The sequence below is a fragment of the Drosophila nasuta genome, chromosome 2R (genome assembly GCF_023558535.2).
Source record: "Drosophila nasuta strain 15112-1781.00 chromosome 2R, ASM2355853v1, whole genome shotgun sequence".
Lineage (NCBI taxonomy): Eukaryota > Metazoa > Arthropoda > Insecta > Diptera > Drosophilidae > Drosophila > Drosophila nasuta.
The window spans coordinates 24724619-24752339 of NC_083456.1; the positions used below are offsets into that span (position 1 = coordinate 24724619).

At 40.8% G+C, this 27721-nt stretch overlaps 10 protein-coding genes across 12 annotated transcripts; 4 read left to right on the forward strand and 6 right to left on the reverse strand.

The window, feature by feature from the left end:
• Positions 1-29: 29 nt before the first annotated feature.
• Positions 30-4437, reverse strand: LOC132784574 (GTP-binding protein Di-Ras2). The gene is made up of 4 exons (XM_060790271.1): positions 4304-4437; positions 2172-2560; positions 1929-2114; positions 30-1861 (listed from the first exon to the last, which is right to left on the reverse strand). The coding sequence occupies exons 2-4, from the start codon at positions 2340-2342 to the stop codon at positions 1520-1522; spliced, it is 699 nt and encodes a 232-aa protein (XP_060646254.1). The 5' UTR covers positions 2343-2560; positions 4304-4437; the 3' UTR covers positions 30-1519.
• Positions 4438-4809: 372 nt separating this feature from the next.
• Positions 4810-5310, forward strand: LOC132784664 (metallothionein-1). The gene is made up of 2 exons (XM_060790428.1): positions 4810-4966; positions 5044-5310. Exons 1-2 carry the CDS (start codon positions 4945-4947, stop codon positions 5145-5147), a joined length of 126 nt encoding a protein of 41 aa, XP_060646411.1. The 5' UTR covers positions 4810-4944; the 3' UTR covers positions 5148-5310.
• Positions 5311-6123: 813 nt separating this feature from the next.
• On the reverse strand, positions 6124-10669 carry LOC132784662 (uncharacterized). Its single transcript, XM_060790426.1, has 4 exons — positions 9776-10669; positions 7245-7781; positions 6992-7186; positions 6124-6926 (listed from the first exon to the last, which is right to left on the reverse strand). The coding sequence occupies exons 1-4, from the start codon at positions 10167-10169 to the stop codon at positions 6709-6711; spliced, it is 1344 nt and encodes a 447-aa protein (XP_060646409.1). The 5' UTR covers positions 10170-10669; the 3' UTR covers positions 6124-6708.
• Positions 10670-10774: 105 nt separating this feature from the next.
• On the reverse strand, positions 10775-11953 carry LOC132784663 (small ribosomal subunit protein uS14). Its single transcript, XM_060790427.1, has 3 exons — positions 11796-11953; positions 11233-11332; positions 10775-11164 (listed from the first exon to the last, which is right to left on the reverse strand). Exons 1-3 carry the CDS (start codon positions 11855-11857, stop codon positions 11156-11158), a joined length of 171 nt encoding a protein of 56 aa, XP_060646410.1. The 5' UTR covers positions 11858-11953; the 3' UTR covers positions 10775-11155.
• Positions 11954-12055: 102 nt separating this feature from the next.
• Positions 12056-14663, reverse strand: LOC132784661 (testis-specific zinc finger protein topi). The gene is made up of 3 exons (XM_060790425.1): positions 13250-14663; positions 12908-13191; positions 12056-12845 (listed from the first exon to the last, which is right to left on the reverse strand). Exons 1-3 carry the CDS (start codon positions 14536-14538, stop codon positions 12136-12138), a joined length of 2283 nt encoding a protein of 760 aa, XP_060646408.1. The 5' UTR covers positions 14539-14663; the 3' UTR covers positions 12056-12135.
• Positions 14664-15250: 587 nt separating this feature from the next.
• LOC132785763 (uncharacterized) lies at positions 15251-18040 on the forward strand. Of its 2 annotated transcripts, XM_060792033.1 has the most exons (5): positions 15251-15500; positions 15793-16043; positions 16180-16632; positions 16696-17742; positions 17797-18040. In XM_060792033.1, exons 2-5 carry the CDS (start codon positions 15801-15803, stop codon positions 17968-17970), a joined length of 1917 nt encoding a protein of 638 aa, XP_060648016.1. In that variant the 5' UTR covers positions 15251-15500; positions 15793-15800; the 3' UTR covers positions 17971-18040. The 2 variants fall into 2 exon arrangements, with proteins under 2 accessions (XP_060648016.1, XP_060648017.1); XM_060792034.1 differs by lacking the exon at positions 15793-16043 and having other exon boundaries at positions 15256-15500.
• A 330-nt stretch (positions 18041-18370) lies between these two features.
• Positions 18371-19385, forward strand: LOC132785764 (flavin reductase (NADPH)). The gene is made up of 3 exons (XM_060792036.1): positions 18371-18416; positions 18568-18651; positions 18715-19385. The coding sequence occupies exons 2-3, from the start codon at positions 18579-18581 to the stop codon at positions 19263-19265; spliced, it is 624 nt and encodes a 207-aa protein (XP_060648019.1). The 5' UTR covers positions 18371-18416; positions 18568-18578; the 3' UTR covers positions 19266-19385.
• A 1649-nt stretch (positions 19386-21034) lies between these two features.
• LOC132784954 (N-alpha-acetyltransferase 80) lies at positions 21035-23560 on the reverse strand. Of its 2 annotated transcripts, XM_060790885.1 has the most exons (3): positions 23105-23560; positions 21729-21835; positions 21035-21615 (listed from the first exon to the last, which is right to left on the reverse strand). In XM_060790885.1, the coding sequence occupies exons 2-3, from the start codon at positions 21759-21761 to the stop codon at positions 21112-21114; spliced, it is 537 nt and encodes a 178-aa protein (XP_060646868.1). In that variant the 5' UTR covers positions 21762-21835; positions 23105-23560; the 3' UTR covers positions 21035-21111. The 2 variants fall into 2 exon arrangements, with proteins under 2 accessions (XP_060646868.1, XP_060646869.1); XM_060790886.1 differs by lacking the exon at positions 21729-21835 and having other exon boundaries at positions 23105-23556.
• Positions 23561-23639: 79 nt separating this feature from the next.
• LOC132784953 (mediator of RNA polymerase II transcription subunit 6) lies at positions 23640-25160 on the forward strand. Its single transcript, XM_060790884.1, has 4 exons — positions 23640-24279; positions 24340-24514; positions 24567-24672; positions 24771-25160. Exons 1-4 carry the CDS (start codon positions 24089-24091, stop codon positions 25073-25075), a joined length of 777 nt encoding a protein of 258 aa, XP_060646867.1. The 5' UTR covers positions 23640-24088; the 3' UTR covers positions 25076-25160.
• Positions 25079-27224, reverse strand: LOC132784952 (uncharacterized). Its single transcript, XM_060790883.1, has 2 exons — positions 26370-27224; positions 25079-26315 (listed from the first exon to the last, which is right to left on the reverse strand). The coding sequence occupies exons 1-2, from the start codon at positions 26905-26907 to the stop codon at positions 25186-25188; spliced, it is 1668 nt and encodes a 555-aa protein (XP_060646866.1). The 5' UTR covers positions 26908-27224; the 3' UTR covers positions 25079-25185.
• Positions 27225-27721: the final 497 nt, after the last annotated feature.

The window sequence follows — 27721 nt, forward strand, 5'->3', positions numbered from 1 at the left end:
TTTAAAAAACAGGCAACTTATATGTTCCATTCTTCGCACACACATTCTTCGATAACTTCGATGTTTAGTTTTCCTCATTTTTTGGTTTGTTTTTTTTTTCGATTTTTCATTTTGTGTTTATTAAAACTAACTCTACAATTTCTTAATGAGCGGCAAAAAATTGTGCTTATTGCCTAGTGTAAGGATCCCAAATGCAAACATTGGATCCTCACGCGAAGCTTGAACCTTTGACTAAAGCTAATTTATTATAACTGCATTATACTTTAAGTGTTAATAAATTTCAGCAAATAATTGTAAATGAATACATATTCAAATATACATACAATAAAATGCATTATGCACTAAACTTTGAAAGTGGAAAGTAAACAATTCTGAAGAAATGAATTAGGCGTCTTTTGTTTTTGTGTATTTCTTTTCGTTCGATCATCTCATATATATATAGATAGATGGCTATGATTCTGAGTATTATTTATACATTTTTCAAGCGACGAAAGTAAAGCAATTTGTTTTCAATAGATTTTGTTGGTGGTAAATAGTTATACAGCAATTGATTGATAGTCAGAGAGGAGACTTTTTGCCAACAAACGGAACAGAACGGAATGGAACGGAAATGCTCTATTCTGCTGTTCGATTTGATTCCGTTCTGTTCCCAGTACAAATGCTCCATATAATTGTCTTAAGTATTTTGTTTGCTTTTGTATTTGTCTTCTGTTTTAAGTTAATGAAGGTTTTTGTTTTATGTAAATACACATTGTAATTGGTTTTTAGTATTTTCGTTTTTGTTTTTGGTTTATCATTTAGTAGATAGATTGTTAGTTAGTTAGATAAAAATTGTATGTCTTATTACGTTTAAATATGTAGGTACTTTGGCTTTTCATTTGAGATATTCATATATCATTATCATTATCATTATGATCATATCCAGTATAATGCTGATCTTATATTATGTGCGAGTATGTCATGCGATGTATGCAAAGTATGTTTATGTGTATTTGATATGTATGCCGTTACGTTTCAGATGTAATAGTTTTTTTCTTTTCTTTTCGATTTCTTTTCATTTCATTGTTTTTTCCCAAAAATCAAAATTCAAATTGTTATTCATATGATTTGCATGTGGGTGCGATTTGGGTGTGGGGGGGTGGGGAGGGAGAAGTTATGTTGATCATCTTCTAAAAGATGTTAGGGATAAAATCTATGTATGCAAAATATACTTGTAATGCTTGTCCTATTATTCATCTATAATTAATAATATATTTTCATTTCTGTTTTTTGTTTGTTTTTGGTTTTTTTTGTTTGGTATGCAGGTTGTGTTCTCTGATAACATCAGTCCCAAAGTGGTATATATAATATATGTATATGTCTATGTTATATGCATATGTGGTTGTAATGTGTGTGTTTGTGTGTGTTTATGGGATGAGTTCTCGAGTACTGCCAACTGTCCCCAATGCGAGTATTTGTCTGTCACCTCAAATATAATACATGCATGTGTTATGCATGTTTTGCTTGAACATTTTACATTTTACATAACGCCGCACTTCTCCTTGACGCCACCAGCTCCACTGGCGCCCGCCTCTCCATTCTCCGGTATGGCACCATTTGTCTCCTTGCATTTCTTCTCCTTTTTCTGCTTCTTTTGCTTTTTCGTATCCAACTGCAGCGAGACGGTGCGCGTCTTCTCCATGTTGAGCAGCTCCTGAAACAGCTCGGTGACATTGTGATTGGTCTTGGCCGACGTCTCCATGAATGATATGCTCCAAGTGGTGGCCTGCGCTTGCCCCTCAATTTGCGACACCTCCCGCAGCTCGGTGCTCTCATCGCATTTATTGCCCACCAGCATCACGGGTATCGAGTTCACATCACCCTAAAAATCGACAAGAGGATTAGGGTCATAAAAAAAACGGAGATGAAGAAGAGAGCATTCGGCTAACCTTCAGCTCTTTGATTAGCGCCCAAATGGGTCGCAATTCCTCGAGGCTCTGTTTGGAGCACACCGAATAGACGAGAATGAAGGCGTGACCCTTGGAGATGGACAAACGCTGCATGGCGGGGAACTGATGTGAACCCGTCGTATCCGTAATTTGCAATGTGCAAATGTTCTTATTGCAGCTGATCACCTGCATGAAAGGGCATTAGAAATAGAAATGACATATACATATGTGAGTAGGTCCAACCTGTCGGTAAGTGTCCTCGATGGTGGGAATATAGCTCTCGCGGAATGTGCCCTTGATGAAGCGCAGCACAAGGGAACTTTTGCCAACGCCACCGGCACCAAAGACCACCACTCGATAGTCGTTGCTCTGCTCGGGCGCCGCACGTGTCACTTGATTCTTTTGCTCCGTCATCTTGGAATCTAGGCTACTGTGTGGTGTGGTGTGGTGTCGTGTGGTGGGAGGGCCTCCTTGGTAAGTTGCCGAAAACAACGGCAACAACAACAACAATATGTGTGGAGTCCTCTGCCGCCCCTCTAGCTGTTTTTCGCTGTTGTCGAGTTGTGCCGGGTTTTTGTGTGGAATGTTTTGTGTTGTGTTGTGTTTTACTTGAGCGCCATACTTTGGTTTATCTGCAACGATTAAGAAACAAATCAATTCCATCATATTGCGACCACACACGCACAACAACCTCTTCAGAACACGCTTCGGTTGCGTCTGGGGACTTTGTTTTTTTGGGGTTCATAATGTGCTAGGTTACTCTGTGCCAATTTTAGCAAAATGTATTTAAAAAACAAAAAGGTAAGGAGCAGGGTATTGATTTTTATTTTCATTTTGTTGTTGTTGTTGTTGTTGTTGTAGTTATTTGTTGTCAAAATTAACGAAAGCAGAGATCTAGCTATATAGCCCTAGGCAACGCCAACGTCATTGCCAATATCATCATCATCATTATTATTATGATTACATACTATTATTGCTACGTGGGCGGCTTGGGCACGAGGGGTGCGGGTGATTATACCCGTTAGCCACAGAGTAGAAGGGTATTATACATAAGTGGCCAATGAAAAAGTTTTGTATCCAGTCAAATAAGGCAGCTTTTAAGGAGCTTCAAAAGAACATCGTTAAAACACCTTTTGGATTTAAAATTTATACTCGAAGATATAAAATAATAATAACTACTTAAATTTATGTATAACTATATCATTAAATTGAGCTATATTAGTATTTTTATGTTGACTATGTATGATGATGTAAACAAAATAATAAACAATTTTCTAATACATAATACATCTGAAACTACATTAAACAAAGAAAGCAATATATCTAAAGATTAAATACAAATCAAGTTTTTTTATAGAGTTCACAGATCTTACACACTCATCTAATAGACAAATATACAAAAACAACGATCCACGATCTTTACTGCTTTACAGCTTTTGGCAAAACAAATTTGGTCATGTCTACATACATCTATAGCATACTTTTTGGCGCTCACAATTTATAACTATTTATTGTGTAACGGGTATTTTACAGTTGAGCACACTTGACTGTAGCTTTCTTACTTGTTTTTTGATTGTGATTGGGGCTCAGGTATCAACTCGTTCACATTATGGTCACACACACACACAGGGGCACAGCACACGCCTACAGAGTATAAATAGATGCTTTGAAGTGCAGGCGATTACAACAACAAAATTACCAGCAACAACAACAACAACAAATGTGTGGGCTAAATAATCGCTAGCCCTTCCTACAGACACACACACACACACACACACACACAAACATATCACTATATACATTCATATGTATTTATATACTACCATGCAGGAGTATTGGTGACCACAAACTTTAAATTGTTCACTTCCGCACACACTGTGTCCTTTTGTCGTGTGCTGCCACCTAATTTCCTACGCAGTGCTTGCCGTTGCCTTACTGTTTTGCTCTTTTTTGTTGTCTTTCCCACGCCCACAAACTTACACACCCACACTCACGCACACTAACACACACGCACATAGGAGACACAGCTCACGCACAACATTTTGTACACGCGTTAGTCGTTGATTTTTTTCTTCTTTTTTTTCTTTTTTGCTTATTTTATTTTGACTTGGATTTATTGATTTTATGTGTGTTGCATTTGCACCAACATATAATACACGCACACACACACACTGGCACACACGCACACTCGCATTAACCAGTAGGCAATTGAAATAGAAAAATACACAAATTTGTCAGTTTGCCTGTGTGTTGTTTTTTTTCTCCTAGTTCCTTGTTATTGCCTTGACTGTGGCTTCTTTTACGTTAGGCGAATGGGGCGGGGAGATAACCATAACAATAATAATAAACAATGGAAAATTGCGTATTTTATTTACTTGCAGCTCTTGCATTTCGTTGCACATAAATTTCGTTTTGGCAAAATGTCACACGACTTTTCCTGCTGTGCTGCAGCCGCACTCAGAAATCGGAAAAACACTGACGAACTGACTCTCTCCGCATTCGCATTCGCTTTCGCAGGCCGAAGCCGATGATGAATGGACAGATAGACAACAAGGGTTTTCCTACATTGAGAACGAACACACACGCTCGCTGTGTACGACGATAAGAAATCCCAGTACCGCCCCATTAATCCACCACACGTTTCTTTCTTTCATTTTGCTCTCGCTTCACACGCAAGCGCATTCGCTCGCACATCAAAAGAGGCGCGCATACAAGAAACTTTCTTTAGCCGAGACACAAACCCCACCACACAGCTTTCAAAGTTGTTGCCGCAACGATTTTTGCACACGGCACGAAAGAATTTTTGTAGCCGGCCGGTCGCGTGTGCAAAACTGGAATTAAATTGCCCGCCCGATGTGGAAAGCCTCGATTCGAAAGTGTATAAAATCGGGCGACATCCGTGGATTGTGCATCAGTTGTATTCTGCAGCAAAAAGCAAAGTGACTCAGCACTTGAGTGAAAAATCAAAAAGTTTTCTTCGTGTTCAGTGAAAAGTGAAAAAACAATTTATAGCAAAATGCCTTGCCCATGCGGAAGTGGTAAGTTTAGCAAAAGGATCAAATTGAAAAGTGAGGTTATGTCGAAATAAATTAATTGATTTTATTGCTTTATTCAGGTTGCAAATGCGCCTCTGAGACCAACAAGGGTTCCTGCAACTGCGGAACTGACTGTAAGTGCGGTGGCGAGAACAAGAAGTCGTGCGGTTGCGCCTCCAAGTGAACCAGAAGCATCATCAATCTTCAAGCTTAAAATACATTTTCCTATATTATACGCACATACATATAACATGCTTACATAATTTGTATTCAAAGCAATGTAAACTTGACTGTCTGATTCTCTCAATTAACTGAATTATATGCAATAAACCAAAATTGAAATTATACTCGACGCTGTGTCATTTCTTCTGCTTGTGCAATCTCTTGACTGTCCAATTATGCTTTTCTAGGTTAAGTAACTTTTTTACCGACTGGCCTCAGTCTCGTCGCTATCTCTGTCTTTTTCGCTTGATTTTGCAGCTTGTGGGAAATTTGAAACCTTTTCCCCATTTACTTTGTGCTTTCATTAAGTTGTCGTTGCAGTATTTTGTTTCTCTATGTAAAAGCCAAAAGTATTGCGTACTGTACAAGTAGTTAAGTATGTATGTTTGTATGCAGGTATGTACATATGTATGTATATATGTATGGGGAAAGGTATGTCTTATGTATGTACATATGCATAAGAATGTTATGCAATTTCAAGGAAAAAGCTGACCCGGTTTTTTCACACTTGATAAGAATAATTACAAAGGCGTTTCGGAGAACGTAAAAACAATTTGTCGCTGGAAAAGTTATGTTTCTGTTTAAGAAAAATACACAATTGTTTTTATGATGTACATATGTACATATGTAAATAAATACTGTATAATTTTGTATTGTATGAGTTTTCGCATAATGTGAGTCATCAGATCAACAATCATCTGACATTTTCCAAGTGCGCAATTTAAAGTGCGCTGCAAGGTAAAGAACAAAACCTTCGCTGTTTCTATTTCCACATAATAAAAGGTCGTTTTAGGCCAATAGGTAACCATACCCCTTTTAACCTTTTGCGCCCACAAACAACTCTTAGTCGAGATCGACAACGGCTCAGCTAACCAACCTATGCTAATTGCTGAAACGTAGTTTGGGCCGTAAAAAAAAAATACTCGCAAAGTGGTAGCTTTAACAAATCGCTTTTATTATCTAAGACTAAAAGTAAGTGTAAGTAGGTCTCACTACTGGTGTGCAACCGTATCTACATACTTATGTACATAAATACATACATATAACGGCTATCAGTGGAAGAACAACAATAATTGTGGGTGTGCGAGTGAGCAAGATATATACATCTAATGCAGGTAATGTTGAAATTGTGTTAAAAAGTACACATACAAGCATTCTCAATACTAAAAGTTTTTCTTCGTTTATGTGCGCAATTACCGTTTCGCACCAAACTTGTTCAATTTTTGTAAGTTTTCAATTTAAAAATATAATTTTAAAAGCTACAATTCTCGATAGCATTTCATCGAAGGTCGATAACCTTAGATTGATATCAATTATGCTTGTCAAGTGGCAACCCCAATTTGGGGGGTGAAAATAGTGGGAGCTCGTTTTCAAATTGTGAATTGTTATTGTTAATGTAATAAATATATGCAGCTGATGTCACGCAATATGCACAAATTGGGGCAAGCATAGGTTCATCGCAATAGCTCATCGTGTAAACGATTGCTTGCTTTATAAATATGAAGTGGGTGTTGTTTGTTTGTTTACTTGATAACAATATTTTGTGTCAGACGCTTTACAAAGTCAACGTTGAGGAAATTGGCCATCAGTGTGAGCACCGATTTCTTAGGTGGTCGACAATGCCGCAATCCCGCCTCCTGACAGCACACATTGGGAAAGCAGTCCAGCGTGGATGTGCAGGCCTTTGGATGCAGATCAAAGATGGGCGGCGGCGGCGCCGTGCACTCCAAGTACTCCGACACTGCGAGAGGGAAAAGAAGCAGTTTAGTGTTGTAAAGTGCGAGTATTTTCAGTTTCAGTGCTTACAATAATCAAAGGAGCGCTTGACTGGCACTGGAACTGTTTCCAACTCTGGCTGCGAGGTGCGACAGTATCGTCGACGTCCATCTGGGCAACAGACGCGTGGCCAGCAATCCATGTCTGTGCGACATTCCTGCACATCCCACCAGAGCTCGGCCAGCGGACGTGTTGGGCACTTGCGAGGTATTAAACCGAGTATGGCTAAAAAGAGAATATATTATTAACAACTGTTTTTTGGACTTTTAGGCAATTAACAAACGTGCGTGTGCCGTCTCCTCTAGCGGTTTGGCAATGCCAGCCACGCAGCTGTTGGCGCCAAAGATGTCGCAGCAGATCTCGTCTCGCTGCCAGACTACACAATCCTTGTCCGTCTTGCAGATCTTGGGGAACAACTGGAAACGTACTTCGTTCTCGCGCGGGCAATTGAAACGCTGTCGTAGATCGGCGGCAGCTCGTTTATCCTTCTCCTTATCCTTGCCACTGGCACTGGGAAAAGTGATCGTGGGCAATGCAATGCGGAATGGTCCCTCCGTGGATCGTGTTGGAGTTGGTATCGTCGTGGTCGTTGTTGTCGATGTTGTTGTACTGCGCCTGGGCTTCACTGTGGTCTTCTGCTGCTTGCGATAGCCAAGTTTCTCCTCCTTGGAGCTGCTCGAAGGCGAGTGCGTGAACTTCTTGGGCGGATGTGGATGCGGCTGCTTTGTGGGCGCACTTACGGGTACAAGACTTTGCTGGCCAAAGCTCCAGAAGTTCGGATTGAAGAAATTGAAGCCATTGGCCAAACTGGGACGCGGCGCTAATCGTGATAGTTGTTGTATTTATTAAATATTCATACATTATAGATTGGATTGGTTAACAATGGTCATTAACAGTTCTGCTCTAAATAGCAATAGCATTGCAAGACAACTAAAGCGCAGTTCCCGCCACCCAATAATAAACACACTCTCGTCTCGTTAAACAAAAGCTGAAAGTGAAATAATGTTTCAGTTGAAGTTGGTTGGCGCTGGAGCGAAAAGCGATCCCGACAAATAAATGGTAACCATACGCCCCGTTGCCCACTTTTTAGCGGTTGCCAATAAAACTATGAGCATAAATCCCATTCACCGGCAGTTAATTGTAATCTTTGCTGACCAAATTATTCAATACAATGCATAACTATATTTGACACTCTAATGAATTTGTAGATGGGAACAAACTTACTACTTATTGAAAATATATCTTTTTACTAAGAAATTTTATTTTAATCAAATTGTAAGATGTAACGACTTCTTTCTAATTGAAAATGATGAGAAAATGTTAAAAGTGTTTATTGCCTGCAAGCTGTTTTATCACTAAATTATGGTACTATTTACTTTATTCAGTCTTAAGCTGTCCGATTCCGATAAACAAATGTTTTATGTCTGACAATGAGTTTGTTGATCCAAGTGGTCTTTGTCTTCCAGCTAAATTTTTATTATAATACAATGATAAACACTAAATTGTTATGAGAGTATTGTAAAAAGTGAAAGGGAAGTCTGGGAACAGAAATATAATCGCTACCAAGAGCTCTTGCGTATAAACATTGATATATATACGTAAATCTTGTAGAGTTTGCTGACTAACGCGTAGTCAAGACTGCTTAGCTCAAGTGTTCTCATTTATAAAGTGCATTAACAAATACAAACTACTAAGAAAACACTAACTTTAAGCATCAACTTATGTAGAAGTAAAGTAAATTTTAAACCTAAAATCAAAAGGTCTAACTTTTTCTTTGATTCCCACAAATATTTAAAATTCAAACTTAAAGAGACAACCAAATAGGTCTTTTATCCAAATTCATGAGTAATTTTGAACGTATAATGACGAAAGTATTTAGTTTTCCCAGATTGATAAATTGTTCAGTAAATATCGCTCGCTTGTAATTATAATATACCATGTAAACAATAGAGGTCTAAAAGTCGCGGTCTCGCCGAATTACAACCAGCTATCACCTTTGTATTATTCATTTACCCAGTTTAATGAGTTTGGGGAGTCTGGTTTAATGAGTTTTTGGGAGCCGTGCAAAACACAATAATCGCAATTGCAAGCGTAGTTTAATGCAATTACAACAGCTACAGTTTGGGTTTGGGCTCAGGTAATTAAGACAAGGCTCGACTGTGAAAAATCGAGCAGTGACTGGCGACCCAATTGCCTCGATTAGCTTCGTGAGCCGCAACATCTTCAAGCTATTCAATGACGCATACAAGCTACCAAAATAAAACGACAAAAAAAAACCCACAACATTTTTGCGCATCATAAAGCGAGCTAATTGTTAGTCAAGTTCAAGGCGATCATATTTAAATTTTAGCGCTGTACAAAAAATGTGCTAAAATCGATATCCTTGATTAAGGGTGACAATATTAGAGCACTCAACTGCTAAATAAATGTGCCTATTAATTGCACCTTGAACCGTGCATTACATTTGCATTTGCATACGAATAAAAACTTCAAATAAAAGCTTATCAAGGTCTAACTTTAGTTGCAGCCCCAAAACAACAAAGGCAACAACAACAAAAACAATGCGAATTTGAAAGCTCTGCAAGCGACTGCTCCAGTTATCGACACTGACACCGCATAATTATCGAAACAAGCTTGTTTTCTTTAGCCCGCCGCATTCAGACAACTTCTCAAAGTTCGATGTGGTTGTTGCTGTTGTTGTCGCCTTTACCAATCTTTTAAACCGAAAGCTAGGTCAGTGCCAGCACCAAGAGTAGTTTGCCTTTGCAGCGGTCAGTCGATGCAATTGCTTTGCTCCTGCTAAACGCAACTTACTTGTTGTCGTTGTGGTTGTTGTAGTCGTAGTTGTTGTTGTTGTTGTGGTAGTGTTGGTAAGTGGCCTGCGTCGCATAACAACTTGATTACGCCTGCGCATGGTCTGCACTCGATTGTTGTTATTTTTGTTGCTATTGCTGGCGGGCAGCGCAGTTTCTGCCTCATCAAGCGGCAGCGGCAGCCTGTATTGTGCAACACCGCGAGATCTTTGGCCACGGGAACTGGAACTGATATGCTGACGACTTTGGCTGCTATTTTGGCCAATGTCTGCTGAGACTGTTGCATTTTTTGGGCGACGCGTCGTCGCTGCTGTTGCATCACTTGCCACAATATAAACACTGCTTAGAAGTGGCAGCAGCAATAACACTAACACACTCAACACTGGCAATTCCATTTCTTGTTTAATTAAACGTAACAAAAAGCAGGTCAAGCCAAGTTTAACGAGCACTTTACATCAATTTCAATGGAAATTGATTTACCACTTTGTTGTTGCTTTTCAAATGTTAAATGTCGCGAATATTTTTAATATTTCGAGTATCTCAACACATTTTCACATAGTAGTTTCTTTCTTATTGTGTATAGCTTGGCCAATTGCGAACTGCGATCGCGTTGTTTAGGCTTCAAACAGCCAAAAGCAACTCAGCATTCGAGTGTGCAAAATGTTCACTTTTGGCCAAAATACAACAAAGCTAAAAGCCAAAAGCGCACCAACAGCTGAGACGCGTTTTGGCAACAGCAGCTTAGGCTGCTAAGAGAGCCGCTCTCAAAGTGAACAATGAACACGCTCAAGTTAATTCGCTCTTTAACACAGTGGGCCACTCTGCAACAAACTGGTTTTAATTTTTGGGTAAGCACTGTGTGGATACCACTAACCCAATATTATAGAAATGAGGAAGTCGAGACAAAACTAGGAGACAGCAGAAGAGAGTGCGTGCTAAACTTCCGTCATGTTGAACATGCAATAAGGATGCAAATCGATTTAAAAATAAGACAACTGTGTTTACATTTACTTGTTATGGGTTTAATCAGACGGAGATTTAAACAAAGAACCTTCGATAGAAGGCAACAACTTGCAAGACAAGGATTTAAGTGACAATTTGCTTTTTTGTATATGTAGCAACATATGTAGTGGCACACAAAAATAAATAATGTGTATGATAGATTCTCTTTCTCATTCCTTGGACTTGTGTTCTCCAGACGTTGGCTGGCGGCTTTGCTGTCATTTAAATCTCCAAATGATTATGTTGTTGTTGCTTTGTTGTTGCTGTTGCTGGCATATTAATATACGAAGTCCCGAAAAGCGACTGCTTATATTAATATGCCAAATTTGTTGTTCGACACACTGCAGAGAGCATGTCTAATTTGGAAGCGGATGCATATTTAATCCAGCTGCAATTAAGCAAATATTTTATTAGTATTTATTGAATTGATGTGTAAAGTATTTAGTGTTTAATTACCTTCTTGAAGCCAATATCGTTGGCGTATTCCCTGAAGCACTGACGGCAGATGTTCAGACCGTATTTACGGATCAGACCGTGACGGTTGGAGCATGCACGGCTGCAAATGTTTAAAAGAAGACTCAATCAATACTGACTCATTATTGTAGATAATAACGCATATTGAACTGCTTGAAATCGCATTAAATTGCATAGCTGTTGCTGCAGCGGGCTGTAGAACCATTTAAATTGCGAAAAATGGGAATTGCCCAGCTGCGGCTTTGCTTTGGCCACCCTTCATTAAGGAAACTTGTCAACGTTGTTTTAGCACATATTTCCGTACTCAACCGGGGGCAATAAATTTTGCACTCCACAAGCATAAATACAAAAACAAAAGGAAACAACAACGATATGCATATTGTGTATATTGGGAGGGAGGAGCACCATGCGTGAATAGAGGGCGTGCTTAACCTCACAAACTCAAAGCAAATCAACTATGCAACAAAATACGTGTTCAAAGTGCAGGCATTCATGCAAATTATATAGCGTTCGGTGCACAATTTTGCGCTCTACACAATAATTACCAGCAACGGGAGCCTTGGCCGTATTTACGGGGATGCGAATACCAGAGAGTAGCGAAACCCATGTTGGCGTTTACGATGGAAAATTCGAAAAGAAAGAAGCAGACGCCAAAAAATGGCTGCTTGACACTTGGTCAGTGTGACCGCAAAATATATACCAAGTTATACTGCTTTGCTCACTAATAAATGGCCACACATGCAAAATCTGTCATTCGTTAAAGATGCCACCCAACACAAAATTGAAAAAGAGTTGCCACTTAGAATTATTAGCAGCGCTGGCCACACTGCACGTATATATTTGAAACCGTCTTATTGGCGGTAGATACAATGATACATAAACTAATTAGAAATAAAACGGTTGGGCAGCGTTATTTTCAACCACAACAACTCTAGCGTTTTTCTTCGCAAACTGTGGCACCTCAACCGTCTCCATTGTCTCAGGCTCATACGATATCACCTCATAGTCCGTATTATCAGTCGCAATTTCCACTTGCTCGAATTCAGCTGCATCACAGAAATCATTCGGATCTAGTTCAACCATGTCGTACTGTTGATCCGCCAACATCCCAGATGTCAACGTGCTGCCATCCGTGAGAAATTCACCATCCCTGCTGCCCTCCTGCATTTGCTTAGCCTTGAGTGCAGCCGCAGTTTCCAGCTCAAGTTTTTGCATTCGCATCATCAACCTGGCATTCTCATCCAAATGCGAATGACGCGCTCGCACATGTTTGTCCCGATCGCCACGCTGCCGAAACGTTTTGGTGCAGTATTGACAATCATATGGCTTCTCGCCGGTGTGTATACGTTGATGATTTTTCAAGGCATCCGCACGATAGAAACGCTTTCCACATTCGTCACACTCATAACGACGCTCACCACGATGGATGAGACGATGCTGATAGAATACGGAGCCTGTGAGGAAACGCTTCCCACACACCAAACAATGATACGGCCTTTCGCCCGTGTGACATTTGCGGGTATGATCATTGAGATCCGGACGTATGGTAAACTTACGCCCACATCCCGGCTCATCGCAAACGAAGGGCTTGACACCTGGCAGGTACAATCTATAGCACACCAAGTGATATTATGATGAGGATGATGCCACAACTCACCCTGATGGAAACGCAAGTGCTGCCACAAGTGGCTCGATTGTGTATAGGATTTGCCACAAATATCGCAAAGATATTGCCGTAAGCGACCAACTGCAGCATTGCCGCCAGCATTTCCACTATTATTGCGCAACTCCTTCTCACGCTTCTTTTTATTTAGATGCTTCTCTTCGTAATGCGGCTGTATTTCATGGGCATACTCAAAGTTGCTGGCACAAAAATCACAGGGCAGAATCATACGCTTCCCGGACTCACTGAGACGCGGATAATAGTGATAGGCACTGTAACTACAGGAAGGTGTATCTGATTAATTGGCTGCCAAGATATGGTAATTCAACTGCTTACCGATGTTCTTGGAGCAACTCCACATTGGCAAACTTGAGTTCGCACACATTGCAGACAAAATAGCGATTGGGACACATCTGCAACTGCTTAAGACCTTCCCTCATATAAACACAATCAGTTTGATAATGCACACTGGCCTCCTTGGCGGTGGTCATCACCAGGCTACAAGCGAAACACTCGAAACGACGTTCAGGCAAATGAGTTGCCTCATGCTTTAGCATTAATTTGACATCCGCAAAGATGTAATCACAAAACTCGCATTGAAGCACATGACTCAAAATGAGCGAGGAGAACAATTCATGCTCATAGCGTTGAAGCTTATCCAGCTGCATGCTGACCGCAAGCAGCTGATTTCCCTCAACGGACAGCGCACTCAGTTGACGCTTCAAATCCGCTTCAGTTTCTTGCACTGTTGTGGACTTCTTTGCTTTCGGCAGCAATGGATAATGCACGGAAATGTGTTCGAGTGCTATTTTGACATCGTAGAAGACGCGACCGCATTTATTACACTCGAGAACAACGAGCAGTCCCAACGCAGAGAGTGCCGAGTGAGGTACATTTGACTGTGTGGGTATCAAATCCAGAGCATGCTTCTCCATGTGACGCACCAAACCGGAAGCGTGTACAAACTTACGATCACATATGTTGCACTCGTTGGGACCTTTAGAGGCGGACTTCTTCACCTTGGAACTGTCGACGCCCGTCTCCAGATCGTATTTGAGCTCTTCTTTGACATACCGACGTATGCGGACCTGATTCTCGATGAGAATGCGTTCACTGGGCAGTTTCTTGGGCTGCACAGGTTTCTCTATGTTGGCAACTGGTGGTTGCTTTGGAGTAGCAGCTGCAATTGCTGGCTTTGCGTTGACTTCACAGCGATGTTCTTGAAAGGCAACAGAATGGAAGAGACCATTGCAATTGGAACACTTGATGATGCTCACCGGTTGCTTCAACGTAGCAGTCGGCACTTGAAGGAAATCACGCAACTTTTCCCGCTCCGCTTCCGGATCAAAGTCAACCTTATCATCGGCTTCCTGTAGTATTTGCTTCAAATCCGGATCCGCCAGTGTACGCTCAACGGCATCCTCTGTTTCCATCTGTATCCCATTCGTGATGCCAAAAAACTGACTGAGATCCTCATAGTTAAAAACGCCATCGCTCTCATTGGCCACCAGAACAGTGGCGCCTTGTTCCAGTTCACAGCTGCGATCCACGAGCAATTCGGCATCGCATTCAAACTCGGCCATAACAAACTCGCCGCCATCGAACAAATTCAAATCCCCATCCATTATTGTTTAGAGAAAATGACAAAAAAAGCAAAAAATTGAGAAGGGAAAATAAATCAAATGAAAAGAAAAATTTGTCAAATTTGGTAGCGATGCGTCTTAATTCAGAGTTCGACTTCCAATGAAATGAAAACTTTCTTTCGTTTGATAACAATCGAAAATCTAGACAGGTGTCACAGTTGCCTACTTTGTCAACAACTGTCAAGCTTCCTTGACAATAGTGTCGCTCTTTAACAAAAATGACAGTTATTTCCTTAAAGATAAAGACTTGGGCAAAGATTGTATTGTATTTAAACCTTAAGACCTTTAAACTTAATATCTAACAAAGCAACTTCAAGTGCTGCTCTTAATTTGGGGCACAAAATACAATTTTAAACGGCAGCCAGTTTAATCAAAGTGGGGTTTACATGCTTATCGTATTGTTTATAATATATAGTCTATATCTATTGTGGGTTTCTACCACACAACCAGTCACACTCTCTTGGTCAAACATAGCACAAGACAAGACAAAACATGACAAGAGAGGTTTTATCAGTTAGTCACCTAAGAGTCCTGAAAATATGTTTATATTTAGAGCCGTTACATATCCGAATATTTGGCCAAATATGTGAACTACACACAGTATATACAGAGATAGATACAAACTATATATATAGATGGTTTAAGTCGATTGTTTATATTTTCTTTTAGGGAGCTCAAATTGTCGAGCGCAGGTGAAGAAGGTGGTGATTACTGGCCGCCGGTTATCAGTTTGCCGAGATAACAGTATAGTCGAGACTCGCGAAATGAGTAAACGCGATGACATACCACCAACGTTAATCAGTGCGTAACTTTAACTCGGTCTGAACGGCAGCAGGTTAAGCGCCCACATCTCGGGGGATCTTTACCACAACAGCAGCTACAAACAAAATCATCCACATCCAGAGATAGAAAAGAGATTTGTGTGCACCTCTTTTGTCGACACGGTAAATGCAACTTGTGGTCAACCATTTGTGTGTGTCTTTGTATGTGTCTCAACGCAATGATTCACCAGCATTCAAACGATAGAAATCCGTAAATTGATAAAAAAAAAAGCCAATGCTTCTTATCGGCAAAATTTTGCTGCAAGATAATGCGCCAGCGTGGTGGATATCGTTTCATTCGCTTCGTCGGTTGACGGAACTGGTAAAATAGCCTCAGGTCTACGTTTCAATTTGCTGGAGTTGCGTGTGGCTCTTTGTAGTAGCACTTCAATTAATCCAGTGCCACGCATTTCAGGATGCATCATGGATATGGAAAGTGTCACATATGCGTACATCTCCGAACCGGTTGAGTTTAGGCAGCTGGAGGGCAAAGCCATCGATTTTCGCAAGACGTTCGATGTGCGCGGTCGCGGCACCGATGAAATGCTCCAATTATATTTGCGCAAGGCCAATCTATCCGATGATCTCGACGCGATACCGGCGATGCAGCGACGTGCCTATGTTTACGACATTATTAGAAGTCATAAGAGTCCCGGTTATTGGGTGGTAAATTTCGCTTTTAAAAATAGCAACAGCAACCGCATCATCATCATCGTCACCACCATAGTCATCATCAAACTCAGTCATCAGCCGTTTGCGGTCAGCAGCTTTGTTCATCTTTGTTCTATGTGTGTATTTGCAGCCACCGTTTATGCAGGTGAGCAGTGACGTGTTTGCACAGCCACCGCCCGCAGTTCTACCGCCGCCATCAGCTCGCTCCACACCGGGTTCCGAACGTCGTCTCTTTGGCGCAGACGCTGCCAGCTTAAAAATGAGCTATTCCTCCTCATCAAACAGTTTGAACAGTATTGGCGGTGCCTCGAGCGGTGCTCTGCCAGGTCCCAGCTTTAGCACCAGCGTTCTCACCAGCAAAAAGGGCTCCAAGTATGAGATTAGCGGACCAGTCAACTTTCAACATGTCTCTGGCGATGTCACCAGGGATCGCACTCGCAATGCATTTGATTTGAATGAGTCAAACAATGACAATGTGCTGAAGAAGTACATGATGGAGCATAGGATCACGGAGGAGGATGTGGCGGGCATGCGACGTCAGGATCTCATCAAGAAGATTGTGCACTCCAATTTTACCTGGCTGGTAAATAGAATTAGCTAACAAATTCGTATCCATATCGATTTAAACTCACTATCTTGTTAATAGCCCAAAAAGGATCAGCTAGCCAAGACGAAAGCTGCACCAGCTACGCTGCAGTATGCCACCATTTCCACCAACAATCAGATAACTCCGCCACCTTCTCCTCCGCCGACACATCGAAATCCTCCTTCGGCTCAATTCTCCAACTATGCCACGCTAACTTCGCGCTTCGTGGACATCTCCGATATGGATGCGCCTTCCATGGGGCCACCACCGCCGTCGAGTCACAGACAGCCAGAAGTTGTGGGCACTGTGGTGCCCGTGCAATTGCAGAACAACAGATCCAAAGTGCCACCTCCTCCCTCGGCTGTCACGGCGGCCAACACACGACCCAAACAGCCGCAAGTGCCACAGCAGCTGACGGTTGAAGTACGTCCTTCGCAGCCAAAAACATCGACTGACATGTATGCCACCATTGGTCCGACGCAGCGCAAGGTGGGCACAATGCGTGTGCCGCCTCCAGCGCCTCCCAAGCCTTCAGTAGCGCCCAGTGCAACGACAGCCCAAGTGCAATATGCGCCTAGCAAACAGGCGCCTCCTCCGCCTGCGGTCAAGGCCGCACCACAGCCACAGTATGTTCCTCCAACTCCATATGGAGCGCGAAGTGAGACACAGAATGCTGCTCCAACGGCAGCCCGCAGTGCGGCTCCTCCCTTTGCCGCTGAGCTCGTGCAGTCTCGTTTTGGTGGTCCACAGACGCGTCCACAGGCTGCTACTCAATTGCCAGTGCAGAAGCCAAAAACGACAACTGCGATTCCGCCGCCGCCGCCACCACAACCGAGCAGCGGAGCAGCAGCACCACCACCGCCTCCTCCAATGCCAGCAGCTGCTCCAATACCGCCACCACCACCGCCAGTAGCAGCTGGAGGAGTACCGATGCCTCCTCCTCCGCCACCAGCTGGAGGAGCACCGATGCCACCGCCGCCGCCATCAGCGGCGATGGGTCTTAAAAAGTCTGAGCCTGTCAAGACAGCGGCAACAGCTGCTGCAGGTGGTGGAGGCGACGATCGCGATGCATTCTTGCTAAGCATACGCAAGGGCGTCACACTAAAGGTGAGTGGACAATGATAGTTTGCGGTACTATATTAACACAACCGTTACTTACAGAAAGTCGACCGGAAATCAGCCACAATTAGCGGCATTAAGCCACGTGCTGAAAAGAAGCCAGCCACTATGGATTTCCTGAGTGAACTTAAATTAGGCATCACGTCGCGACGAGTCAAAAATCCAGCCGATAATCCTTACTCCGAAGCCAATACCGGCAATGAATCACAGGCGTAAATTTAAATTCGACATGCTGCGCCTAAGCCTCAACCTTTTTCACTAAAATTGGCAACGCTGTGTACTGTGATTGACCACCACTACCTACATTTAGTGTGACCAGCCTACGAGCGAAATTCAAAAAAATTATTGCATACTTTAATTACTTATTTGCTAAATTACATTTATTTATATGTATATATACCTATATAACGCACACTGCTGAGCTTAAAAATAGCAATAACAGCACATTAATTACGATATAGACAAGAATGTTATTCATGACATTTACAATTACCAGTGAAATCTGTAAATAAATACACTTCTGTATATGTGTATGTGTGTGATAACTTATCTAGCTGATTAACACTTGTAGTTTTGCAAAGCTTGCGTCGCTTACGAACACTGTGCACAAATATGATTGTATGTGTGTGTGTTAAGTGATAATCAGCTGGACTGGCGCTCAGGTGAGCGGAGTAGAAAGAACAACAATCATTTTTGATTTCGATTCGCGTTCGCTACGTTTGGAAAGCTAAGAGTGATATTGCAAATTTTGCATTAAATAAATAGTATTCTGTAAAATCGTTTACACGTTTTTTTCACGTTTACCACATTTAGAATATATTATTATGCAACGTATTGCGGTAATTGGAGGAACCGGCATGACCGGCCAATGTGTTGTTGACTACGCCTTGGAGAAAGGTAAAAAAGGAGTACAAGAAGATAATTTCATGATGCATATATTTAATACCACTTCGCTTGCAGGTCTCAAGGTGCGTTTGCTTTACCGCACCGAACCCACAATTCCAGAACGTTTTAGAGGCAAAGTTCAATTGGTTCAGGGCGATGCCACCAAATTGGAAGATGTAAAGAACCTTATTGAAGGCGACGGCGCTGTTGATGGGGTTTGTGTTATTTTGGGCACTCGCAATAAACTGGAAGCCACCACAGAATTGTCACGCGGCACCGAAAATGTGATAACCGCCATGAAGGAAGCCAAAATTACGAAATTCTCTGTGGTCATGTCATCGTTCCTGTTGCGTCCACTCAACGAAGTGCCCGCTGTCTTCCACAAGCTAAACGAGGAGCATCAGCGCATGCTGGACTTGACCAAAGCTTCGGGTTTGGATTACATTGCCATACTGCCCCCGCATATTGCTGATGAGCCGGGAACCAGCTACACAGTGGTGCATGATGAGGCGCCAGGACGTTTGGTGTCCAAGGATGACTTGGGCAAGTTTATTGTGGATTCACTGGATCAGCCAGAGCATTATGGCAGAGTCTGTGGCATAGCCAAGAGCGCCAAGAGCAATTAAGTAAAGTAATCCATTCGAAATGGTAATCAATATAAATTAACATTTATATGACGAATGATCTGCATATAAATGTTCATCAAGTTGTTGTGTCAGGCGCTTTTTAAACGTACAAATATTATATTCAAGTCTTTTTTGTATAGTTGTTAAACTAACGTATTTACACTTTCCATTTTTGATATCAAGAAAAATGAATAAATTACATTTTTATTGCATTTACGTGAACAATCAATTGGCAAAGCAGCATCGACAACGGCGCTCGGTCAAGACACCTGAAATTTCAAGCTATTAGCAGCTGTCGCATTGCACGTCACCTCAACTATTTCAGCAATGTGCACCTGTAGAATATTTTGCACCAAAAACTATGACTGACTGCTTCCGCTTTAACGCTCAATGCCAATAAAATTCGATAAAAACAACGCAAAAAGTGACCGCAAAGAGAAAGAGAAGAGAACGTGTACTTTGCAAATACAGCGAGCATGCAATAAAGTAAATTTGGTATTTGGCTAGAAGCTTTTTTGAATAATGTATAGTAATATGTGTGTAGTTAATCTTAGCCTTTTTAAAAAGGTTTTGCATTTTAAAATAATATTAAAATTCAAGTTTACGTTCAACAACTGGTTCGGGTCTTTGATAAGCACTGGTTTTCATATTTGCTATGGTTTGGGTCTTAGCTTGACTTGATTGTTGGAACTCCTATTTTATATAATTTTAAACGATTACTTAATTAAATGAAGAGTAGTAGTAACTGATTTGATAATGGAATCATTTACAATCATTTCACCACTAAAATTACATGTGGTTCAATATATCGAGTGTTTACTGCGTGTACACACATGCATAGGCTGCTATTTGTGATAATTAAATGCCTCGACTGTGTGTATATGTTTGGTTTATTTTTGTAAAAATTTAAATTGAAGCAGCTTTTTGGCTGGCTGTCGTTGTTCGTTGGGCAGCAGGCTGTGAGATCCCCCTTTCCGCCTTCCCTCTCCTACTTTTCGGCTTGTTGTCAGATGCAGCTGTAATAAAAATAACATTACCGGGCAACATCATCAATTTTTTTTGGCTTGTCGCCGTGAACTTGAACTTGTCATAGATTTTTTCAGACAGATTGCAGACGAATGTTTCCGTTACGCCTTCCTGTGTCTCTGCGCATCATAAACATAATAATATAAACACTTAACAGATTCTTCACGGATGATGTGTATCTCTACATAATTAATATAATTTATTGCCTTTCATTTTGTTGTTTGCTTAATGCTACAGTTTCATCTCCGATATGTATATATCTATATGCTATGCTATGCTTTATATAATTGGAAGATAATTGAGCTATCATATGTAAATATATGTTTTTTGTAGGTAGATATTGTCTAGCAAAGCATTTGTTCGAGCAAAAAACCACAACAAAATCATACAAAATCATTTCCAATTAAAATTAACAATAATAATTAATAATTAGATTAACATGAATATATAGATGGGATGGTATGTGCTATATGCTATATTCTGTTTATAGCACTTTTGCCTCTCGATGTTTCTCAAGGAAAGTTGTTTCTTGTTTTTTTTTTCTTTTTCTTTTTGGTAACAAAAAAATACATGCGGAAAGTAATATATAAAAATCAACACGAGCGTAATAATGAATGTTTTCTGTGTGTGCTTTACGTGTGTGTGTGTCTGTATGTGTGTTAATCGTAATGGAATATGAGATAAACGCTCGAAAGGATAACGGCAGTAGATGGATAAATACCATCAGTAAGCGTTTACCTCAATTTGTTTTCTTTGACTAGTTTTAACAGTTGAACTGAAGCCTTCAAGCCAACACTACAACTACTACGGGTGCTGACGCCTATAAGACCTTCTTCATGTATTTCTTATTAATATTCTGTAAACTGGGCAGCTCACAGTGACGCGGTCCATACATGGAAATGGGTGCACAGTACTCATAGCCAATGCGCTCATAGAAACCATCCTGATCGATGGTCGACAAATACAACGTATTCAAATCCAGCACAACCCGACAATAGTCCTCGGCAAACTTCATGATAAGCTTGCCAAATCCTTGACCACGATACGCTTTATCGACGACAACGGACTCCACAAAGCATGCCTTCTTCTTTGAGGTGATTGGGCTCAGCTTCAAGTGCGCAATCACACGACACATTCCCTCGGTGGTGAGCACAAGACTGCAGGGCAGAGAATCACACGAGGCTTCCAAGGAGCGCATGCGTGCCGTTTCAGAGCGCGGCCATTCCGAGTTGATGAGCGCGCAGGTCTCCTTCATTAGCTCCGGAAAATTGTGTATAGGAACGACATTGAACGGACTGCCCGTGACATTGAATGGTGGAAGCCCCTGTAAAAAGACAGATTCAATTAGTAAATGGAATCACAATAAACTTTCCGAATTATATTAAAACATTTGGTGTCTCGTTGCTCTCGTTTATTGTTTTGTTTTTGCAGCTCTACCTCATAGTACGGCTCCGGTTTAATATAACGCATATCGTTTTAACTGATAAACTAACTGGGCCGACTGTCGTTCTGCCAGCATCGGGCTAAGGAAAGTATCTCAATATCTATAAGAGAACAAAATGTTGTATATGCTTCGTTTTCGTTTCAATGTGAAGCGAAAGAATGTTGTACAAAAAACATAAAACAATTTGTGATTTATTTACACGGGGAAGTAAGAAAAAGATGTGATTAAAACATAGCACATATCGTGGGTAACACCCAATAAATCATGCTGTACACTTGACAGCAAATATAAAAATACTGCGTATTTGAATAATTTGTAAAGTTTTAAGCAAAGCTGATAAGATTTACAAAAGCCTAAAATTTAAAATATGTAGCATTAAATGGGGTTTTATTGTACATTTTTTAAATTATTTGATTTGAAAGATCTATTTAGTTTATAAAGTTTTAAAAGCTTATTTCTTTGCTGATTGTTTTTTTTTACAGTTTAAAGAGTAAGGCCTAGGAGGTCTTATGTATATGGCTACAACCAATATTTTAAAATTATGATCTGTAATATATTACATATATTATTATTTTACGTAGTAGTCTAAATGATTGATTGTTTTATCATCGTAAACAAAAAAAGTGTAAGACCTGGAGGTCTGCTCTAAAAATCAATTCCTAGCAAATTTCAATCATAATTAGATCAAATCTAGAATATAGTTCTTATGAGAACCACCATGCTTATCTACAATTTTTTTGTCCTATTTCAATATATTCGTGTTGTCAAAACATTTTCATACTCGGCATTGCAAGTATCACAATTATAATGCTATAAACATGCTACGACCGCAGATCGAATATACATAGTTCAAAGCTGGCATCGATAAGAGTTCAAAGCTCTTTAATAAAATAATGTGTAGCAATTATATAGTTAAGCATACTAATAGAATTTTTATAAATACGAATATAGTTTGAATTGTCGGAATCTGTCGTGGGATTGTGGAGGCGTCGAATTCTTAGATAATGTTTTCACACACACGCTCACATATATAGATATGAACAAATACACATATGCACGCGAATAATGCTGTCCATGAAAATCAAGGTGAGGCATAAAAAACAACAAGAACACTTCTCTCTGTACAAAACGTTGCTAACGCTAACGAGACTTTTGCGACCTTCGACTGGCCAAAACAACACAACAACAAATATATAGATTTATATACACTTGGATAACATAGTAATTGTGAATTATACAGAATAAAATAAGCAAAAAAATGAGTAATATAAACAATTGTGCACTGCACACGCACACTTGGCTAGCACTATTTGTTGTTGAACAATGCGTAATTATTGATTTTCCTGCTGTATTATGTTTTGCTTTTTACCATTGCGAGCAATCTTTGCTCTTTTCGTTGTTGAATTTCCTCACGAGCGCCACGGCGAAATGTGCAAAGCGGACTGATATAGTTCCCAATACTGACGATCCAAGAACCGAAGAAAAAAAATTGTATAAAATGGGCCAAGTTCCGCTGACCGAGCGAGCAAAAATGTTTAATATACAAATTTGATGTTGATGATAATTTCTGTGTCTGTGTTTGTATTTGTGTGGCGGCAGCGTCACCGACAACAACAACAACAACAGCGTACGCTTCGTTGAACTTGCACACAATAAGAATCGATGTCGATTGGATATGTATATGCTTCCTTCTATACTATGGCTTTATTTTAACATAAATTCAATTTTGAAACGCGCGGCCGTTACGTTATATTTTTATTTTTAAACATTATGCTTAATATTCGCATGTGTGGAGCGCTGTTTTTGCGTGCAACGAGTGCTGCCACCTGGTTGGGGAATCGATTCTGCTTCTAGATGTGCCAATTATGTATCGACCCACCACCACTATCGACAACAACATCAGTGACAAATTATCGGCCAATTTGCAAATTTATCGAAATTTATAAACAAAATAAAAATAACAAAAAAAAAAGTAGTCTCGCAGTTGCAAATTGGTTGAAGTGCATGCAAAAATTAAGCTACACGGAAATTAACGGTTTAACAGTGAACTTACAGCACGATTAGCGCAGATTTTAATAACGCGCAAGGAGCAGCAAATGAATTTTCCTGTTCGCGACACTGAATTTGTATATTACACAACAAATAAATCAAATAAAAAGAGACATATCGACAAATATAAAAAAAATTGGCAGCGTGCAGTCTATAAATAATTTGTAAACAAAAAATAGAGAACGAGGAAAAACGAGACATTGACACTGACCCACTACTTTGCTTTGAGATTTCAACATTCTTTGCTGTCGTCGGCCGCCACTCAAATTGCCTTGAGCAACATTAGCACGTGATATCCTTGACCATGGCGAATCGTCAGATGGCGCCTGCTCCAGAGAATCATTTGCGCCTCTCCTGGCACGACACCCAAATGATGGCAACACTCAGTCCACAGACGGTCATGGATTACTTTTGCCGCAAGAGCAATCCATTCTACGACCATCAGTGCAACAATGAAACCATTAGAATGCAGCGTCTGGGCGTGGAGCATTTGCAGTGGGTTTTGCCAATATCAGTTAAAATTATCCTTACTAAATTGTTTCTTTTTAATCGCAGCAACATGCTGGGTCTGGAGTATATTTTACTTCATGTTGCAGAGCCGATTCTCTACGTCATCCGCAAGCAGCACCGCCACAACACCGCGGAGGCAACGCCAATTGCCGATTATTATATCATTGGCGGTACTGTTTACAAGGCTCCTGATCTCGCAAACGTCATAAATGCGCGCATTGTGAGTTGAGTGCGTGCGAGTTAAGAACGTGGCTAATTAGTTTATATTACAGCTAAACACGGTCGTGAATCTTCAGTCGGCATTCGAGGAAGCCAGCAGCTATGCTCGTTATCACCCCAATAAAGGCTACACCTGGGATTTCTCCTCCAATAAAGTTTGTAAGTAGATTGCAAACTTTTCATTGTCTAATTAAAATAATGATTTAAGCTGGAGAAATTTTGCGCCTCTTAAACTAATTTACTCTTCTTTTTTCTAGTGTCGGACAAATCCAAGTCGGACAAGAAGGACGCCAATGGTACCAAGGATGAGAACAGCGGAACACTCTTTCAAAAGCAACGTGTTGACATGTTGCTAGTCGAATTGTTACGCAAATTTCCGCCACCCATTCCACCCACACTGCAGAATATGCAACAGCCACTGCAGCCGGGGCAATTACCAAGTGCAGCTGGAGCGGATGGTGCGGCATCGAATGCTGCTGGAGATAATCATGCGACAGGACCGCTGGATATTGCAACAGAAAGCATTGATATGAAGCCACCACCAGAGAAAAAGACAAAGTAACGATTTTGTAGCTGTAGTTTTCTCGTTTATTTGATTTTGGACTGTATGTTTTATATATATATAGATTATAAGTCAACACAACTTAGCCTAAATGATGATGATTATTTGATTTAATCTTGTTGAGCACTCGGTGCTGTGTCTGCCTCCGGTTTGCGGCTGTGCAACGACATCGAGGAGTGCACAGTGAGACAGTGATTGGTATAGTCAAGGACGCTCTTAAACGATAGCTTACAACTATGACATGGGACCAGTTTAGTTGGTGTACAATAGACACCCGAATGCGGCACCTTCTTGGGCATCTTGCTAGCCGGCGGTGCCATTGGGACTACAGCTTTTTGTTGCTCCTCCTTGTTTGACATTAACTGTTGTTGCTGCAACTTATTAGACCTACCCAGCGAAGAATCTGTTATAGTTGGCTTGCAGGGGAAAACTGGCGATTCGGGTGGCAATAGTTTCGGCAGCTGTGCCTTCTTCTCGTGGTTGAGTTCCGTGTATTGAAGTTTACGCTTCTCGGCTGGCGGTATTTTCTGGCAATTCTGCATGAGATGAATATGCAGTGCACGCTCCAGTTGGAATTTCTTATCGCAATACTTGCAGACGCCCGGTTTCTTATGTTCCAAGTGCTTACGCATATGCACATCCAATTGCTGTTTAGCTAAAAAGGTTGCGCTGCACAACTGGCAATTGAACTTGGGAGCAGTGGCAGCAGCTGCCTTGGGTTTAGGGGCAAGCGATGGGCGAGCAAATGGCTTCGCAGACAAGGTAGCTACTTTTGAGCTGCTCGAAGACTGTACACTGATGACACTGCTGCTGCAGCTGCTTTCAGTGGAGCGTACTATTGTGGATTTGCGCAGCATACTTGTCCTGGCAGTGGGCAAACAACTGCGACGTCCACTCGCATTAGCGGCCGCCAATTTGCGTGCTGGACTGTTCAGCGTCGTCTTGACCACAATTGACATGCGTTGCTTGAATGTTTGGCCGCTGGCTGTAGGCAAAAAGGAGCGACGTGGACGTGGTAAATTAACTGTAGGTAGCGGCTTTTGCTGGCACTTCTCTTTCGGCGGCTGCTCTGGTTGTTTCAGGGGCTTCAAGGAGCTGCCAGTCAGCTTCAAGGCTTTGTTAATCAACTCGGACACTTCGTTGATCATGTCAGTAGCGACAGCATTTGTTGACTCCTGCTTTTCTACGAGAACTTCCTCTACAGGCGACGGCACAGACATTGAAGTCTCCTCATTTGAAACTGAAAAAGCAGTAGTTTAAAAAAAAGGATAACATTTCATATATATTTAATTACCTTCGGTTATGTTTTCTAGCAAGACATCAGCACTTAATGGATAAACATTGTTAGTCTTATTGCTGCTTATCTCCTGCAGCGAAATCTCATTGATTGTGGGATTTGTTTCAGTAAGCATTGTGTTGATTTTCACTGTGGACGCAGTCCCATCAATGGTCGAAGATAAGGTTGTGTTATTCTCCATATCGGGCTGTGTATTCTCCTTGTTGTTCACATCGGTAAGGGTTTTATTTTTAGTGGGCGTGGAGCACAAAGCGTTATGTTTATTAAGCAGACTCTGATCGAATGGACGCAATGGGGAAATTTGATCGCGCGTCGTTTCATTTTGTATCAGTGACTTGAGCACCGACTTCTTATTATGGTCTTCGAGTGTTTGGTCCATCAGCATGCTCTGCTGCACCTCCATGTAATGACTCTGACTCTGGCTTGTTGTCATCACAGATTGCCATTTGCTGGCAAGCGTATCGTCAGCATCAAAGGACAAATACATGCTCATACTGTCCTCGTTGGTTGCAATCGAACGTCGCGAGTTTTCCATCTCGGTTTATTACCTTTTGTTCACGCACTTACACAACAAACCACTCAAATTTAATTGAAAATTTTATGCACGAACAATTAAAAAAAAGGAATAAGATCAACGACGCTCGTTCTTCTTCTTGGCTGTACCAAGCGTTAATATTTCAAAAGTGTTGACCAACACTTAACGCGCGCGTGTGTGTTAATTGCGAACGGCGTTGTAATCTAATTGCAGCTCCGATGTGCGCTGTAATTTATATTTTACATCAAGTATTTTCTTATTTTAATAGAGGCAGTATTGTTACTTTGCTTTTGCTATACACTTTATGCTAGCAAACGAAAGGTTGGAATGAAAATAATTTTTCTTATACCGAATGTAACATATTTGACATGAAAAACATTGTTATTCTGTAATGTGTTTTATATGCGTACATCGATATATCGATAGTGTTTTACCACTTCGTATGGGAAAAATGCCGTTACTTAATTTTTGATATATAATTTTTTTCAGAAAATTATATTTTTACTTATAACTTATCTATGAAATGACGCACAAATAAAAATCTGTAAGTAATATGCTGTTTAAAATAACAAGCAGTTTGAAAACTATGCAATCGCCATGGTGACAATTCTCTGGGTTTCTCAACTTTAGTAAATAAAATTGTTGTTTATGGTTACAACTCGGAAATTAATAGAGCAAAGTTGCAACCTAAAAGAATAATTTATTGAATAATAAAAAGTTTATTTGTAATATTAGGTGAATGTAAAAACATCGTTTTCTTATTGAATATTAAAACATCGATAAGTCTCTATAGTGCAATCGATGGCCCACCACC